This window comes from Osmia bicornis, chromosome 7 (genome assembly GCF_907164935.1).
Source record: "Osmia bicornis bicornis chromosome 7, iOsmBic2.1, whole genome shotgun sequence".
NCBI lineage: Eukaryota > Metazoa > Arthropoda > Insecta > Hymenoptera > Megachilidae > Osmia > Osmia bicornis.
Window position 1 is genome coordinate 2,598,983 of NC_060222.1, and position 16,368 is coordinate 2,615,350.

Here is a 16,368-nt window from a genome sequence, read left to right on the forward strand (position 1 = left end):
AAGGTAGATTACAGTTTTTATTTTTCAAGTATTTTTTTTTGTATTTATAATGCTAAAAGGTTTTTAAGTTATCATTACTGATACAAGAAATTATTATTTGATGAATTTTATTTACCATATCAGTATAATATAGTTTCACAGTTCGTTAATCTTTTATATAAAAAAAGACGAAAAGATATTACATATTAACGTTGTGTACTTTTAGCAATCTGTTCCTTAAGCACTAAAATACTCTGCCTTTGTTCGGGTGGCAACATAGCGATTTGTTCATCTGATAATTGCAACACTTGCATTATCAAAGCTGCCTGTAATAGAACAAATTATTAATTACTTTTATATTTGTGTTATTAAATGTACTCGTATACTATTTGATATATTTTTATAAATACTTGACTGATAATTAAATATAATTAATAATAATCTAAATATGATTTTTACCTTCTCTTGATCAGATGCTCCACTAGGTATATTTCCGGCAGGGGACATGCCTGCCATGAGTCTTGAGGTAGCGGATGTTGCCGATGTTGATAATGCAGTAGCGGGAGCTGGTGCACTAGGTGTAACAACACTTGATGGCGGAACAGTTGGTGCAGCAACAGGTCTTGGTACCACTGGTGGTGCAACTGGCACTGGTGCTAAAAGTATTTAACTTTACATTTTGTCATAAGAAAGAAAATGAATTTCGTTTTGAAAAAAAAAAACTTACGAGTAGCTTTGGTAATTCTAGGATCAATGGGCATTCTTGGATCCCTGGGATCCCTTGGATCTCGTCCAAATCTATCTGTTCTTGGGTCACGACAAAAGCTGAAAAAAATTAAGTATTTTTTAGAAATATCTGAAAGTTACTGTTTTATATTATCTATAATATTTATGGAACCTCTCAACTCCTTCAACAGGAAGTGCACTGTAAAAAAGAGTAAATCTTTTAATTATTTTTAGTTCCAAATTTTTATGAAACAGAATACTAACTTGTCTGTAACATTAAATGTACTGAGTCCTCTAGGATCAGTACTTGCGGCCACGGCTGATGGTACGCTAACAGGTGTTGGTGTTACTTGCTGAGGGCCTCTTAAATCTTGATCCATTCTAGCTAAACGTGGATCCATTTGTCTATCCAATGTACGGAGATCAACATCCTGCCCTATTATAAAATTACACCATTTGGTTAAAGAAACATTAACACGTTCACTCCAGTGATAATCGAGCCTGCGATATCGCGTGCTCAACAGCAAATGTGTTAAATAACGAACTACTTTTACAACAAAAAAAACCGGTTTAAAACTTGGGTTAATATACTCAAAGACACTTAAGGAATGATATAGTTAAAAACATTTATTGATGACAAATTGATATTAATATTTATCCGAATTACACAGCTTTTACCATATCTTTTAATATCTTTGATACTCCTACCAGCAAATATTGGTGCTGGAGTATTTGTAACTGGAGCTGGACGTGAAGGAGCCCATGGTTCTTCAATCCTTGGCACAATTGGATGAACAACTGGTTTATCAGAAGGTGTTAATACACCTGGGATTGGATTTGCTTTATGTAACATATTAACTGCTGTGTGAGGATCCACTATTCTCATCACTACTTGAGCTTGTAGCAGAGCATATGCCAATTGAGGATTCTGAAGTAGCATTTGCCGTGCCTCATTAGGATTATTTTGTACACAGAGCTTCATTTGTTTCATGAGTTCAAACATTTGCTCTGGTGGCAAAGAAGCTACAGCTTTACTTATAGCTTCAGGAGCTTTATCTGCCTGCACTGCTTCCCCATATGGATTCTCTGTATTTTGTCCTTGCAAAAGACTTTGCATTTCCATCCGGCTCTTCTCTGTACAAGCATTATCAACCCTTAATGTTCTTCCACCAATCTCATAACCATTCAAATTTCTCATAGCACTAAGAGCTGTTTCTTGATCTTTGTATTCACAGAAGCCATATCCCTTTGGTTTGCCTGTTTCCCGGTCAAATACTAATCTGTTTAAAATAATTCAAAATTTGCTTTTAATATGTGATTCTTAAGAGCAAGAGATCTACCTTAAAAACAGAAGTTTGAATGGAAAATAAAGAAACATATAAAAGTACTATATCAAGTAAGGTTATACTTCATGCTTATAGAGATTAACTAAAATTAAATGCATTAACTTAAATATATAATAAACTTACTTGAATGAAAGTACCGGTCCAACTTCGCTAAAAATATCCTTTAAATTCTCTTCTGTAGCTTCGTACGGGATATTCCCGACTATTATGAAACATTACATGTGTTTAAAGGTTATGCAGCATAATTAATAATAAAAAATAATTTTATATCAATTTTCTTACCGAAAACACTCCGCATGGATTTGTCCATGAGTGACTGATCAGAAATAGTTGAATTACTCATTTTTGTAATTTATTCGTTTTTGTTTATTATTCGAAGTTTGAACACGGCACTTGTCTCTAGTTTCTATGCCAGACGAAAACACAAACAATCCATACCACAGACAAAATATAAAATAGATTCATCATGTAATGCGAAACTTAGCTCCCATTGTCGTGGAATAAGACAGCAGCGCTATTGAAACGATAAATATAATACAGTTCCCAATCGGGAAATGCATTATTAATGCATTTACGAAAAACTGACAAAGGAAAAGGATGAGTGACACGAAGAGCACTGTATAAAATATTTTGCATAAATTATAGAGTACGATCGTTTATTAATCATAATTTTATTGTTTAAATTTTATTTACATAAATTTATATTTCTTATTTGTTACAGATATTTTGTTGACACTGAAAATTGCTACGTAATACGTCGCCATAATACTTTATTGGTTTGAAAAATAATTTCGTAAAGAATTGGTAACGTTTTAGGAAGTGATCATTTATCGGATCACGTAGTAATTCCTTCCCGCTTTTATGTTGCATCTTGCCATATCTATTGAAAGTAATTTTACATGTTAAATTAATATTCTTTTTTTTATTCATTAGTTACTTTTCTCTTTTATATTTATTATTTAAACGTTTATTTAAATATTGAGTTAGTTTAAAAGTTTTGAATTTCCAATGGCAGTTACATACCACCATTCGACCAATCAGAGTCGTCGGTATTAGTCATGTGCGCAGGTCTGCCTCGTTACGTCACTTCCCGTTCGTAACTTCGTCCTGAGTGCACGCGTTTGTGGAAATTGAGAATAAATTTAATTAAAATATTATATTAAATTGTGTTGGGATCCGGGTGAAGAAACGATCGCTTTTTAAAATATAAAAGTTTATTCGATGGTTCCTCGTGACACGCCGAACTCAACTTAACGCAATTTTACAGTGAATCGGAAATACGCAGTGGAACAACGCGAGTACTTTGGTTGGTGGTTGAATCTTGAATTGTCTCCTGACCTATTGTCACGATATATATATATGTCTTCTTCGTTTATTGTTAGTGTGGGAGGTAAGACTATCGCTGATGAGTCGGAGATCGCGGAATTGGATGGTGGGACATCCGGCCTAGAGTTCAACGAATTATTGGTATTGGATGGTGGGATATCCGGCAGTGAGTTCGTAGGGTTATCGTAATCAAATGTTGGTCTTCCAACAATTGTTTTCGTGGTATAAAAGATACGAACAACCGAAGGTTAACTTTGAGAGAAATCGAGCTGCATGATGTCTACCATCAATTCCACATTGTCTTCAGAAATGCGTAAGATGAAATTTTGTACCCTTGTCGTGAATTCAACCTTAGATTGGAACAGTATTATCTGAATTATTTCCCTTTTATATCGATAATTTGTTGAACATCGTTAATGTTTTGATTTTCAGGCACGAATTGAACAACGTACTTCGTGGAGAGTCGTACTGTTCCGAGACCTCTTCGTTTATGTGCTCGGTTCCAAGCCGAGCTCTCTCGAACGTCCGGCATTGGGGGACGGTGGCGTCATTCCTTTCGCGATCGCCGAGGTGATCAGACGTATTTCAGAGCGTCCTTCCGTATACATATTACATACTTACTTAGGTATGCGTACTTTACCTATTATAATATTTTACATAAATTATAGAGCTCGATCGTTTGTTAATCAACTTTAATTGCCATTGGTTAAATTTTATTTATACAAATTTGTATTTTCTATTTGTTACAGATATTTTGTTGCTATTGAAAGAACGCTATGCCATTCGATGCCATGATACTTAACATTGGTTTGATATTTCGTAAGGGATTGGTAACATTTTAATTTATTGTAATCAATTATTAACATTTATTATTACTTTTTTTTATGAAGTCATTGTTAATTGTAAGAATTTTTGATAATTAACTGGTACCAACGTCAAGGAAGAAAAGATTAGAGAAATTATTTTTCTTTTATTAATTAACGGAAAAAGAACAACTAATTTTTCATTTTATTAAATAATTTCAACTAGTAATTTGATACGTGTTTTAAATTACAACAAAATTGAAACAATTTGTATTCCACTGCAAATGATTGCTTCTCTTCTGCAATTATTTGATTACATTTTCATTATTTTAAACAATTTGTTTTTGTTAAATCGTAGTAATTATATTATAATGTATAACTTTTGGTACAAGTTTTAATTAAAATAGGAAACGCGTTATTAAATCACATGCTGATTAATTATTGGACTTTGTTTATTGACAAGAATTTAGATAATTTATAAATCACGACATAATAGAGTTTCCAACAATGTGTAGTACGCTTTTAACAACGAGAATCCTCTACTTTAATAAAATAGTCTATTATATTTAGTAGTAATTGATCTTTATTCTTGTAATATTCATTGAAATAATTATCTACAATTATTTAAAACGTTTCAATATTACGATATAATCTAGAATCTACGTTTAACTTTATCAGTATTTGGGTTCGTTGAAGATATTTCACGAACATAGATATGTTCATTTACAGGGCATTAATAACAGTATTTCGTTAACCAACGCTCAGTAAGAAGAATATTGTTTTTGTATACATATCTCCACCCATCCCCAACCTCCCTACTAATCTTTTCTTCCAGGAATTGTTGTGGCCGCGCGCAAGGCGGTCGGTAGAGCCAGTGTTTGTACGAACATAATTCCAATGTTTTGATGTTTTCAAGGGTGAACTGGCCCTGAATAGAGTTGCGTTTGTAGAATTATATTAGGAATCACGCGAAAGTAGAGTCAGTGTTTGCTGCGTATTATAAAATATTTTCTAGAGCATCGCGGCTCTGATTGTTCTTTTTTAATCGCGGAAGTAGAGTCAATACATCACTGAAGAGGAGTCTTGGGCGCTGCTCCATAAGGAAAGAGTGTAAGTATCTTATTACTTAATTAATTTTAATTCAAATAGAATAATTTACAATTTCAACGTTTAATAATTGAGAGTTCTTTTTAATTGCTATAAAATCCAAATTCATATATAATTTTATTAGAATAAAAATTGATAATTTGCAAAATTAACCATAATTCTTTTTCGTTTTGTTACAGATGAATTTTATGATTTTGCCGAGTTCCTGGATATCCTGATGGCATTCTTCACGACTTCCGTCTTGGGCGAAAGAACGTAAGTATCTTATTACTTTACTTAATTGCTTTTTATTAAAATAGAATAATTTACAATTTCAACACTTGATAATTGAGATTTCTTTTTAATTGCTAATATTTTATAAAATCCAACTTTATATATAATTTTACTACAATAAGAATTGATAATTTTCTAAATTAACCGTAATTCTTCTTTTTTTGTTACAGATGAATTTCTGGATTTTGTCGAGATCCCGGACATCCTTGATGGCTTTCTTCACGACGTCCGTCTTCTCCTACAAGGCAGCCTCCTACCTGGTGTTTGACTGACGGAAGAAGAGTATATCTGCGAACGGTGAGTCGCATGTTTTATGGTTCCTCCGGTGCCCAATCCTGTCGTAGGACGAATGGTCCGAATCGACACGGGCTACTGGTTGTATATGTGGTTAACGAGCACAGTGACCATGGGTATGCATATACTCATGTGTAGTAACATTTTTATTGTGTTTTATTTCATTTAGTTCAGGCTAGATCTTCTTGCACTTCGCGTTTAAATATTATTTCTATTCCACATATTGCAATAGATATTTATGAAATATTTGAATGCTTTTAAATATTCATGATACAATTTTATAATAAAACGTGGAATATGAAATATTTTCAAATTAAGTAAATACAGAAACAATTTTATTTAGTTTTTCTTTAACGGAGAAGTCGGATATCATTTGATTTAGTTATCATAAAGATTCAAATCGATATAATATTGGTTTTATAATATGTATACTAGATATACATATTAATTATGCTTTTACATTAATTTAATTACATTTTATATATTGTCAATTCAAATATAATTTGAGAATTTTTTCCGAATAGTAAAGTTCAATTCCTTACACGTTCATAAAAAAATGAACAATTTATGTGCAAGAAGACAATTCGTGACGGGTAGATTTCCAAACCAGAGTGATCTATTTCAACATATTTTGCGTATTCTTGAAAATTCACTCTGAGGAGGAAGTCGCCCGAGGATGTTTTATTAATTTTCAAAATAAATTCTTGTTTCATTGCAAAGTATTCTTAATTAGAGACATTAAATTCTTTTTTATTAAAATTTTGCATTTCTTAAATTAGTGTTGCGCGAGAGTAAATATGACGATGCACTGACTAGTATTCGGTGGGAATCCTTTTGGTTTTTAAACTCAATCCTTTTTATTATTTAATTGATCAAATTAGTTACAAGGATTCCGCGGCCTGAGACCGTGAACACCATCTCATGGGAGACAAACCTATGCATTACTAGGCCTTTGCAGGCGCAGTTTTAGAATATGGAACATGTGAAAATATGTTACCATATTCTAAACTGCAGTCCTTTTGTCTATACTATGGGCGTCCGTCAATCTGACACCGTTGGATGCAACGTGTTGGACGGGCGGGTAGCGCTCTTAGCGAAGGGGTGCATCCTGTCCTGGCGTTACGACGTCCAGGCGGGGTGGGTGGTATGTAGCGTCTGGCGTAAGACTAGGGGGCGTGAGACCCTTCGTTGCCAGCCGATATTAGCAGTGCACCATGTTTGCGTCATAGTTGCTCTATTTCGCTTTTCAGTATTTGTTCTTAAAGCTTTATATTTACAAAGTCGAGTCACTTTTATTATTAAATTAAAATTGTGAAATATTAGCCCGTTAGATGTTTATGTATTAATCATGTTTCTAGATCAGGATTTTCAGATTTAACCCCTTCCGTGTTTATTGTCAAAGCCCATTCACGTGCCCAGGTGCTACTTGGATGGGTAGAGACAATGGGCACGATGACCTAGTTCATAAGAATAAAAATTATTAGCGGCTGGCATTGTGTTAGTATATCGTGCACGACGTAATCTCCACATATGGTGTGTGTGTTTTTAGGCTGTGGGATTGCGTCGGTTTAATAAATTTTTCATTTAACTTTTAATTTGAAATAATATTTTATTCAACAAGATGTACGATGAACGTACAAACCAAATAATATTATTACCATTACTATTACTATATTGCCATTACTATTACCATGATTATTACCATTATTATGAAATATTCTATATCAAAGTAGTTAATTAAATTTTGTAATTATCATTATACGCAATGATTGCTAGCCTTGCCAGACGATTTCAGTGAAAAATGGTACGTACCGTAGAGTGTGATGTGAGATGAAACTCGGGTGTCGGAGGCGTCCCGGGACGTTCTCTCTAGTGTAGGTCTTGCGCCCGGGTGGAGTGTATGGGGGTCGTAGAATGAATTTTTGTGAGAATGTGATTTTGCCTTTTTTAAATATAGCGTTAGGTAGGTAGGTAGTATACCTTCTGGTGTGTGTGATAGATCGTAAGTAAGTAGGGCCGGGGCAGGTTGTCACAGTCTCTTGGTCGGGTAGGCGCGATTTCGCGTGATCAACCTGTACCTGGAATATATTTGAAGAATTGACGATACAATCGACGAACGGAGTATGTCGTTCGCTTTCGATTCTGTCTGTACAATTTTTCAAATTTTTGGCGACTTCATAAGTCGTCATACGCGATCGCGATGGCACGAAACGCACAAGTTCTGCTCGAGCACGGCACGTGTGCACGAACAACGACTTATATAAAGTCCTTTTTCGTCCACGTGTCAATTAGAGTTTCGCGATTCTTCTTTTTTGTTGATTGTTTTTTTTTTGGTTTTGCGAATTTGCAAGTCTCGAGCTTTAGATATAAGTTTCAGGTGGGTGGACCACCCGAAGAAAGAAAAGGCTATATGCCGAAGAGCCCCGACAAACTGTCTTTCAAGAGGGGAACTACTAATGATTTTGCATCCTTTTGCTAAAAAGGATGGGAAATCATTATCGTTACTACTTTGTCACTGTGCTCGTCTGTAGTTGTAGTTTTGTAATTTCAGGACAAGAGGGGGCCCGTGACCCCCATGATTTTGGGCAAATCGCGTTTTCAATTTAGTGTTGCGAATATTGACCACGGTTCAATTTAGTGTTGCGAATGAATATTTATTACGGTTCAATTTAGTGTTGCGTGTGCATGATTATCGCGATTTTCATTTATACATATATTAGTGTTGCGAATTTTAAATATCGCGTTTCCTTTTTACATTGCTTTAAAATTATTTAAGTTTTGCTTTGTAATATTGATTGCTTTAAGGTAGAGTTTTGCTTTTTAATGTTGATTGCTTTAGTGTTACGAATAAAAAATTCACGGTTTGAGAATCCCCATCTTTTGCATTTTAATTGCATGTCTCTTAAAGATAGCGTTGCGAATGACATTAGCGCGATTGTTTCCCAGTGTTGCGACTTATAAATACGCGATTGCTTTGCATTAATTTATAGAGTTCCCTGCTAATTAGTGTTGCGGTAATGAATATTCGCGTTTTGCATTAGAGTTGCGATATATGATGAAATGCCCAAAAACGATCCAGTGGAGTTGCCATGGTCCATAAGGCAACTATGGACCAGCTGCTGTGCTACAGCCTTGGATTGGCTGTACCCCTTTTTTAGATTAGTGTTGCGTTTTACAAAATTCGGTAGATTTGAGTAGTGTTGCGTTACAGTTCGCGTTTTCTCTTTTTTTCTTTTTTTCAGCTTAGCGTTGCGTATAATGGAGCAGCCTTCACGCGTACGCTTTTGTACATATTATATAATTAATGAAATTAGTATTGCGAGTAAAAAATTCACGGTTTGAGAATCCCCCTTTTCTGCATTTTAATTGCATGTCTCTTAAAGATAGTGTTGCGAATGACATTAGCGCGATTGTTTCCCAGTGTTGCGACTTATAAATACGCGATTGCTTTGCATTAGTTTATAGAGTTCCCTCCTAATTAGTGTTACGGTAATGAATATTCGCGTTTTGCATTAGAAATGCCCAAAAACGATCCAGTGGAGTTGCCATGGTCCATAAGGCAGCTATGGACCAGCTGCCGTGGTACAGCCTTGGATTGGCTGTACCCCTTTTTTAGATTAGTGTTGCGTTTTACAAAATTCGGTAGATTTGAGTAGTGTTGCGTTACAGTTCGCGATTTCTCTTTTTTTCTTTTTTTCAGCTTAGTGTTGCGCATAATGGAGCAGCCTTCACGCGTACGATTTTGTACATATTATATAATTAATGAAATTAGTGTTGCGAATGAATTCGCGATTGTTAATTAGTGGAAGTAACTATGACTCACATTCGGTGGGAGTCCTTTTAAGGATTCCGCGGCCTGAGACCGTGAACACCATCTCATGGGAGACAAACCCATGCATTACTAGGCCTTTGCAGGCGCAGTTTTAGAATATGGAACATATGAAAATATGTTACCATATTCTAAACTGCAGTCCTTTTGTCTATACTATGGGCGTCCGTCAATCTGACACCGTTGGATGCAACGTGTTGGACGGGCGGGTAGCGCTCTTAGCGAAGGGGTGCATTCTGTCCTGGCGTTACGACGTCCAGGCGGGGTGGGTGGTATGTAGCGTCTGGCGTAAGACTAGGGGGCGTGAAACCCTTCGTTGCCAGCCGATGTTTTGTCATAGTTCAGAATGTTTGCAATTTTGAAATTAGTGTTGCGTGTGATTTCGGTTTGTTTTATAGGGTTTGCTTAGGGATTGCTCTTATGGGCAGTCAAACTTTTCTTTTCAGGTTCCCCTGTACCCCCACCCCCCTGCCCCGCCGCCATCCTTTTTTTTCTTTTTTTTTAATTTTGAAAATTTTGAGCATTGGTTGTTGGAAATACTGTTAAAATTTATATGAATTTAACTGACGAAATGTTTTCAAAGTATTATTAAATATAATAAAGTTTTAAGCGAAACTTTATTAAAAGTTTTATTTCAAATGAAACTTCATTTTATTTTATGATAATTGGAGACAAAATATTTCAAGGAATATTTATTCATTTAAAATTACTCATTAATTTTTAATTGTGCTTTATTTAAACGAAAGTAGTGGATGATTGTTGTTGAAGTTGTTCAGTTTTAATTTTTGATCGTGTTGTTTATTTTTGAGCTTATGGAGAAGCTAATTAAAGCAATGCACCTTTATAAATTTCCAAATTCTTTTTATATAAGTTAAAGTCCATTCGCGATTTTTTTTAAATTTTACAAATTCCAACAAATTTGTACCATAAAGGTGTATAATATAATCTAATAAAGTTAAGTAGAATCATGGATGTGAATATATTGCAGTGAAAAACAATTATTTCAATTAAAAAATTATATAATATTCACCAATAAATGAACGAATATCAAATACAATAAAATGAAATATTATTTTTAACTTAAATACTAAATACTAAATAACAATATATTTTTCTATCTCTTTTTTTTCTTTATTTTGGTACTATTTGTTTTCAATTGGTATTTATATTCAATTGCTGTTTCCTCTTTTCATTTTGAAACAAGTTATTAACAATCACGTTGATTTTTATAAAATTTTATGTGTACTAATGCATCTTCTTTCCAGCTATTTTAATTTTTTTTGTCTGTTTATGAATTCAATTAATGAGTTTCTGTTACAGAGAAATATTTTTATAGAAAGTATGAATTATAGAATCTATAAACAAAGGACCAAAGGAAATCTAATATAAAATCTACGATCAGAGGATGAAATTCAACGTATCTAATTAAGTAAGATGAGGTGAAAATGATTGGAAAGGGAATTGTTACTATTGAAAATTATGTCTAATTCTTTTTAGTCCATTTCAGGTACTATTCTGGTAAGAATAATCAAATCAACAATTTCATATACGTATTCGTTTATATCTCCTTAAATTTTTATGATTATAGCTTAATGACCATAAAGTCATCAAGATATAATCATCAAACGCTGCAGTGTTTAATTAGGAAATTTTAGATTTAAGTAAACTTTTAGTATTATTACGAGCGCTCGTATAAATAAGTATCCTTAGTATTTATAAATAGGTAGGACAAATATGCAATTGCATATTATTATTGATTACAGATCTGTAACTAAAATAAAAAAACTGTTAAAGTAGGATTGATAAACAAAAATATAAGTAGATAAGTAGATAGGTAGGTAGTAAATAGAAATAATGCTCCTTTTGTTGTTACTTTTGCACAACAAAGATGTTTTGCAAACGTGCTTCAAGGGGATGCTCTTATCGAATGAAAATAATAAAAATTTGCATAAATGGAGGGCGGATGGGTGAGGTAGGGCGGGTCTCCAAACCGCAGCAACCTCCTCGTGGTGAGACCTGGGCAATCGTTATTATTTGATGACTAATTAATTACTGTATCATTATTTTTATGGTACATTTATTAATTATGCAGCAAATAATATGAGCGAATTGGCTGCGGGATTTTTTTTTAAAGTTTATTTTTTCTCTAATTTTTGCTTTACCTCCTCTCACTTTTATGTTATTATGGTTTTAAATTTAGATACCGACGGGAACATAGTATAATTGTCAAGTTAAATCAATATTGTATCTTTGCCATGCCTTGTGTCTCTATGGTAACGATACAATTGTTTAAAAATGGAAATCGAACCGAACTACACGTTTGTGCCTCTTGTACAAAAGAATTATTTGGGAATTAACGATAAAGCTATACAACAACATCTTGCTAAATGGTAATTCATATGCTTGATACATCGCGCATGTTTACAATTTAAATGTTATTACTATTTTATAGTTGTCATTTTATGCAATAAAGATATCTTTCACTTTTGCAGGGGAATAAAGGGCAATTTTGTTATACAAAATTTTTCATTCAATGAACCTTTTCAACAGTATCACAAATATCATTTAGCCGAAGTTAATGAAATTAATTTTAATAAATTTAAATATAATTAAGAATTGTAATGTTAATTCATTATTTTTTAATTATCTTAGGCTTTCTTTAAAGATGCTACTGTTTCAAAGGTATTATTAACAAAACAAGGGAATGGTTGGATAAAGCAAGGTAATGGACATTCTTTCTTAAAGAATATTAGATTTCGCCAATTTTTTAAAATATAATTTGCAGGTATAATAGCGACAACAGTAGAAATAAAACCTGTGCCGTGTTCTGTTTTAAATATGTCATTTTTCAATAAACTAAAAGATTTCGAAAACGGAGTTATACACAAGTCTGGGACCATTTGCAAAAGATATGATATGGAAATAGATGGTTTTCTAATTTCGGATAATCTTAGAGGAGTATGAATTCTTATTGCAAGTTATATTAATAATATAAATTTATGTTTAATTTAATATTTGTAGATGTTATTGGATGAAGATTGTCCACAATATAATTTATATTTCAAAGATGAGAAAGAAGAATTTATATTTCGTATTTTTCAATTGCTTATTCTTGGAGGGGTATTATGTCAATATGAAGATGTTTTAGATCCATACCTAGAAGTTACAAAATCTATTTATAAAGATTTAATCAGGTTGTACAATATTTTCATAAATGTTTTTTTCTTTTTTTTTGGAATTCAATAAATAAATACTTGTAATTATTCTAGGGTACAAAAAGACAAAGACTCAGATTTGTCAATTAGTACCTTAGTTTTGGAAATAATAGCCAAAGATAATAGAGGACAAGCATATTTTCCGTATGATCCATTTCATACACAAAATGTTGGATTCTTACTAGTAGATAGTGTTACTCGCGAAATTACAACATTCTTACATCAATTTGGAGAATATTGTATTTCCGAGTGAATGCTGTATAATAAAATATATATATTCCAATAAAATAATATTTATTATATAAACATTGTTTTACCACAATGATGGATTTATTACATGATATTATGCATTATTTACACCATACATTTGTTATATACTTTACATTCACGAACTTTCAAAAAATATAATAATAACTGAGGATGTTTGATTTTAATTGGTTAAAGGTGTTTGCATTACTCTATATTTCATATACGTCTTATCTATCAAATAACTAATAGTAGTTTGGCATTCCGTAATGATTATTTGGCACAGTATAGTATACATAAATGATTTAGGTCTATTGTCGTGTGTAGTATCTTCCTACCGCATTAAACGTATAGCTATTACTGTAGATACTTAGAGTTAAAATGAAAAATTGGCATCTTTTATCAAGATTAGAACTATTATACGTATAAATGTTATACGCAAAACAAAATTATAAAATAATTACTATATTCCTTCGTACTATTTACTAACTGAATAGAATTCTACGGTATATTTTTAAAGACTAGAAATAAAAATAAAGTGTAAATATAAAGAACAAAACATAGTGTTAATCACAGCACCCTTTGTTGTGAAAGTTAATTTGTTAAATCTAACGGTCATATGTTATCTGTGTATTATTTTTAATCGTTAAAAATTAATTTGTTAATCCTTACAGTAACAATATTTTCGTAAATGGTATAAAGAGTTTTCCACACATCTTGCTTGAGATCCATACATGTTAATTCTACTAACATCTGAAATCTGAAATTTAGATTTTGTACATTTTTATTCAAGGTTTAATTTATGAATGCAATAGCAGCTCGATAATTATCTCACTTCGAAATATCTTACCTTGGTAGAAAAGGCATTCTTTTTTATATCGTAAGTAATACTGACTTCAAATAATCCATCTCCTGGTTTAGTTTTTACTTTCAATTGATAAACTTCACTTGTTAATTTTGTTTTTGCACTAAAATCTCCTATAAAACCATCTTGGTCTCCAGATTTTTGAAATTTTAATAAACCTTTATTAGGTATAAGTTTAGCAGCCCATAATATTTCTTTCAATTTTAACGGTTCACATATATCGCGATGATCTTCTGTGTATTTATTAAGGAATTCAATAAAATATTTAGCTGCAGCAATTACATTATTCTCATCAACTGAGATTTCTTGCCAACTAAGGCAAGCACACCAATGTGGTTCTATAAAAGCATCTGCACACGTTCTATCTAATGGTACCTGTTATAAAATACAATGGTTATTATTATTAAATGAATGATATGGGTGACTAGTAATAAAGGCTACAAAGTTACACTTACCTTATCAAATAAACTAATAGCTCTTTCGTGACGGTTTCCGATTTTCGGTTTTTCAAGATTCAATATGGTTTCTAATGTTTTATGTACGTCAAATGGCGTTGTTAAATAATGCGTGTTATGTAGAAAGTTTGCATATGCTTCTGGGTATACTTTTTTGAACCAAGGAGGAAACACAAATGAAAAGAATGGCAATCTTTCTTCCTGTTTACCCTGTACAGTATTGCGAATTTCTGCAAATCTTCAGATAAAATTTACTGTATCAATTCACTGTTCTCAATGTTGGATTAATTTTGCATAATGAGTAAGCACAAACCTGTGTCCATGGTCACTCATTAATATAAGTACTGTGTTATTTAAATGACCAAATTCGTGTAAATCTTTTAACCAATTGTGTAAATCGTCGTCAACTACTCCTATATCGTTGTAAGAATCATGTGAAAGTTCACCGTGAAATCCAAACATAAATTTTGGTTGATTTTTATGAACATTGAAAATTTCTTTAATATAATTCAGCATCACCTGTAACAATAACAATATAATAATTTCATAGGCGCGGTATAATTACTAATGTTAAAAACTGAAAAATACCATATGTCTCGGAATGCCTCCGACACAATATTTGTTATAATATCTAAAGTATGGGCTAGCAGCTAAATAGAACGTTCTCATATAATGGTCAGTCGGTTGTTCTTTAAAGCCTTTTAAGCGATATGTAAATGTTCCAATATGATGTACATCTTCCATAAATCCTGTTATGTATCCATGTTGTTTGTACTGATTCCATATCATTGGATATACATTAACATAATTCGCTTTCAGACCCATTCGTTTTCTGGTATCTGGTAGTTCAAGTTCAATTTTTCCAGTAAGAATAGGAATGAGTGCTTGTGGTGTTCCATCACCTACTATATTGTATCCTTCTAGGACTAAAGCATTTAAGTATTCTTTTAAATAGCGATATGTCTTCGGCAATTTACGTATGAATGTATTTCTAGACAGGGAGTCAAAACCAAACATAAGTACATTTAATTTAAGGGCCTTGCTTCCAACATTTTCCCATCGGTTCTTTTCTTTCACCTGAGGATCATCCTTTACTCCAGCCATAACAGAGTGCCATCTAAAAAAACAAATGGATAAATCAGATAAGAAATTTCATTTACTTCATTAATTGTATATTCTTATTAATTTGAACTTACTCATCTCCATTTTTTGATTCACATTTGACATTAACAAAATCACTATGTTTCAGAACATAGGAGTCATCGGATTCAACAGAAGGCATAAATGATACATTATAATCATCATCTCTGAGAATTTCTATAAATACAATATAAACAAGTACACATTATAATCATGATGAATGGATATATTATTGTATAACTCACCACTGAAAGAACAAGATATGGATCCATATTTTTTCTTTGCTCTGTTGCTAATTACAAGTCTTGAACCACGAAGTATAACCCAATCCTCAGGCGTGCAAGACAATGGAGGAACATCGTGTAAGAATTTTGTGATTTCTGGATTAGAAACATCCAAGTGTGGCAGCTTACAAGCCACGTCTCCTTCCCTGTAGATACATAAATATAATCAAATACTTGTAAAGAAATATCATTTTTTTTTTTGTCATTTATAGGTATACCTAACAGAAGGTTGGTTGGATTCCTTAATTAATTGAGATATGTGTATTCTGAAATGACATAAATTAATCACAGTTAAACATGAAACATTATACTGTAATGTATCATGTTATTAAAGAAGTTGCCCACAATTTATCCAAATTTGACAGATCATTGTCAGCAAAGCCCAATTCTGATCGTAGAACTTGAATGACACAGAACAGCAGCGTGACGAATAACGCTGTTATTATGAGACGCCGAAAGTAACATGACATAATCCTCATC

At 32.6% G+C, this 16,368-nt stretch overlaps 3 protein-coding genes across 4 annotated transcripts; 1 reads left to right on the plus strand and 2 right to left on the minus strand.

The window, feature by feature from the left end:
* Positions 1-90: 90 nt before the first annotated feature.
* On the minus strand, positions 91-2,537 carry LOC114880264 (cleavage stimulation factor subunit 2). 2 transcript variants are annotated; one of them, XM_029196103.2, is made up of 8 exons: positions 2,334-2,537; positions 2,175-2,253; positions 1,414-1,985; positions 970-1,141; positions 878-904; positions 707-804; positions 439-635; positions 91-305 (listed from the first exon to the last, which is right to left on the minus strand). In XM_029196103.2, the coding sequence occupies exons 1-8, from the start codon at positions 2,392-2,394 to the stop codon at positions 186-188; spliced, it is 1,326 nt and encodes a 441-aa protein (XP_029051936.1). In that variant the 5' UTR covers positions 2,395-2,537; the 3' UTR covers positions 91-185. The 2 variants fall into 2 exon arrangements, with proteins under 2 accessions (XP_029051936.1, XP_046142316.1); XM_046286360.1 differs by lacking the exon at positions 878-904 and having other exon boundaries at positions 2,334-2,533.
* Positions 2,538-11,832: 9,295 nt separating this feature from the next.
* LOC114874283 (cilia- and flagella-associated protein 300-like) lies at positions 11,833-13,796 on the plus strand. The gene is made up of 6 exons (XM_029183449.2): positions 11,833-12,073; positions 12,176-12,257; positions 12,336-12,405; positions 12,469-12,641; positions 12,705-12,877; positions 12,953-13,796. Exons 1-6 carry the CDS (start codon positions 11,979-11,981, stop codon positions 13,149-13,151), a joined length of 792 nt encoding a protein of 263 aa, XP_029039282.1. The 5' UTR covers positions 11,833-11,978; the 3' UTR covers positions 13,152-13,796.
* Positions 13,797-13,805: 9 nt separating this feature from the next.
* On the minus strand, positions 13,806-16,367 carry LOC114874273. The gene is made up of 10 exons (XM_046286525.1): positions 16,234-16,367; positions 16,107-16,154; positions 15,850-16,034; positions 15,661-15,781; positions 15,442-15,581; positions 15,053-15,390; positions 14,778-14,983; positions 14,465-14,702; positions 13,995-14,384; positions 13,806-13,904 (listed from the first exon to the last, which is right to left on the minus strand). The coding sequence occupies exons 1-10, from the start codon at positions 16,365-16,367 to the stop codon at positions 13,806-13,808; spliced, it is 1,899 nt and encodes a 632-aa protein (XP_046142481.1).
* Between the last annotated feature and the right edge of the window lies 1 nt (position 16,368).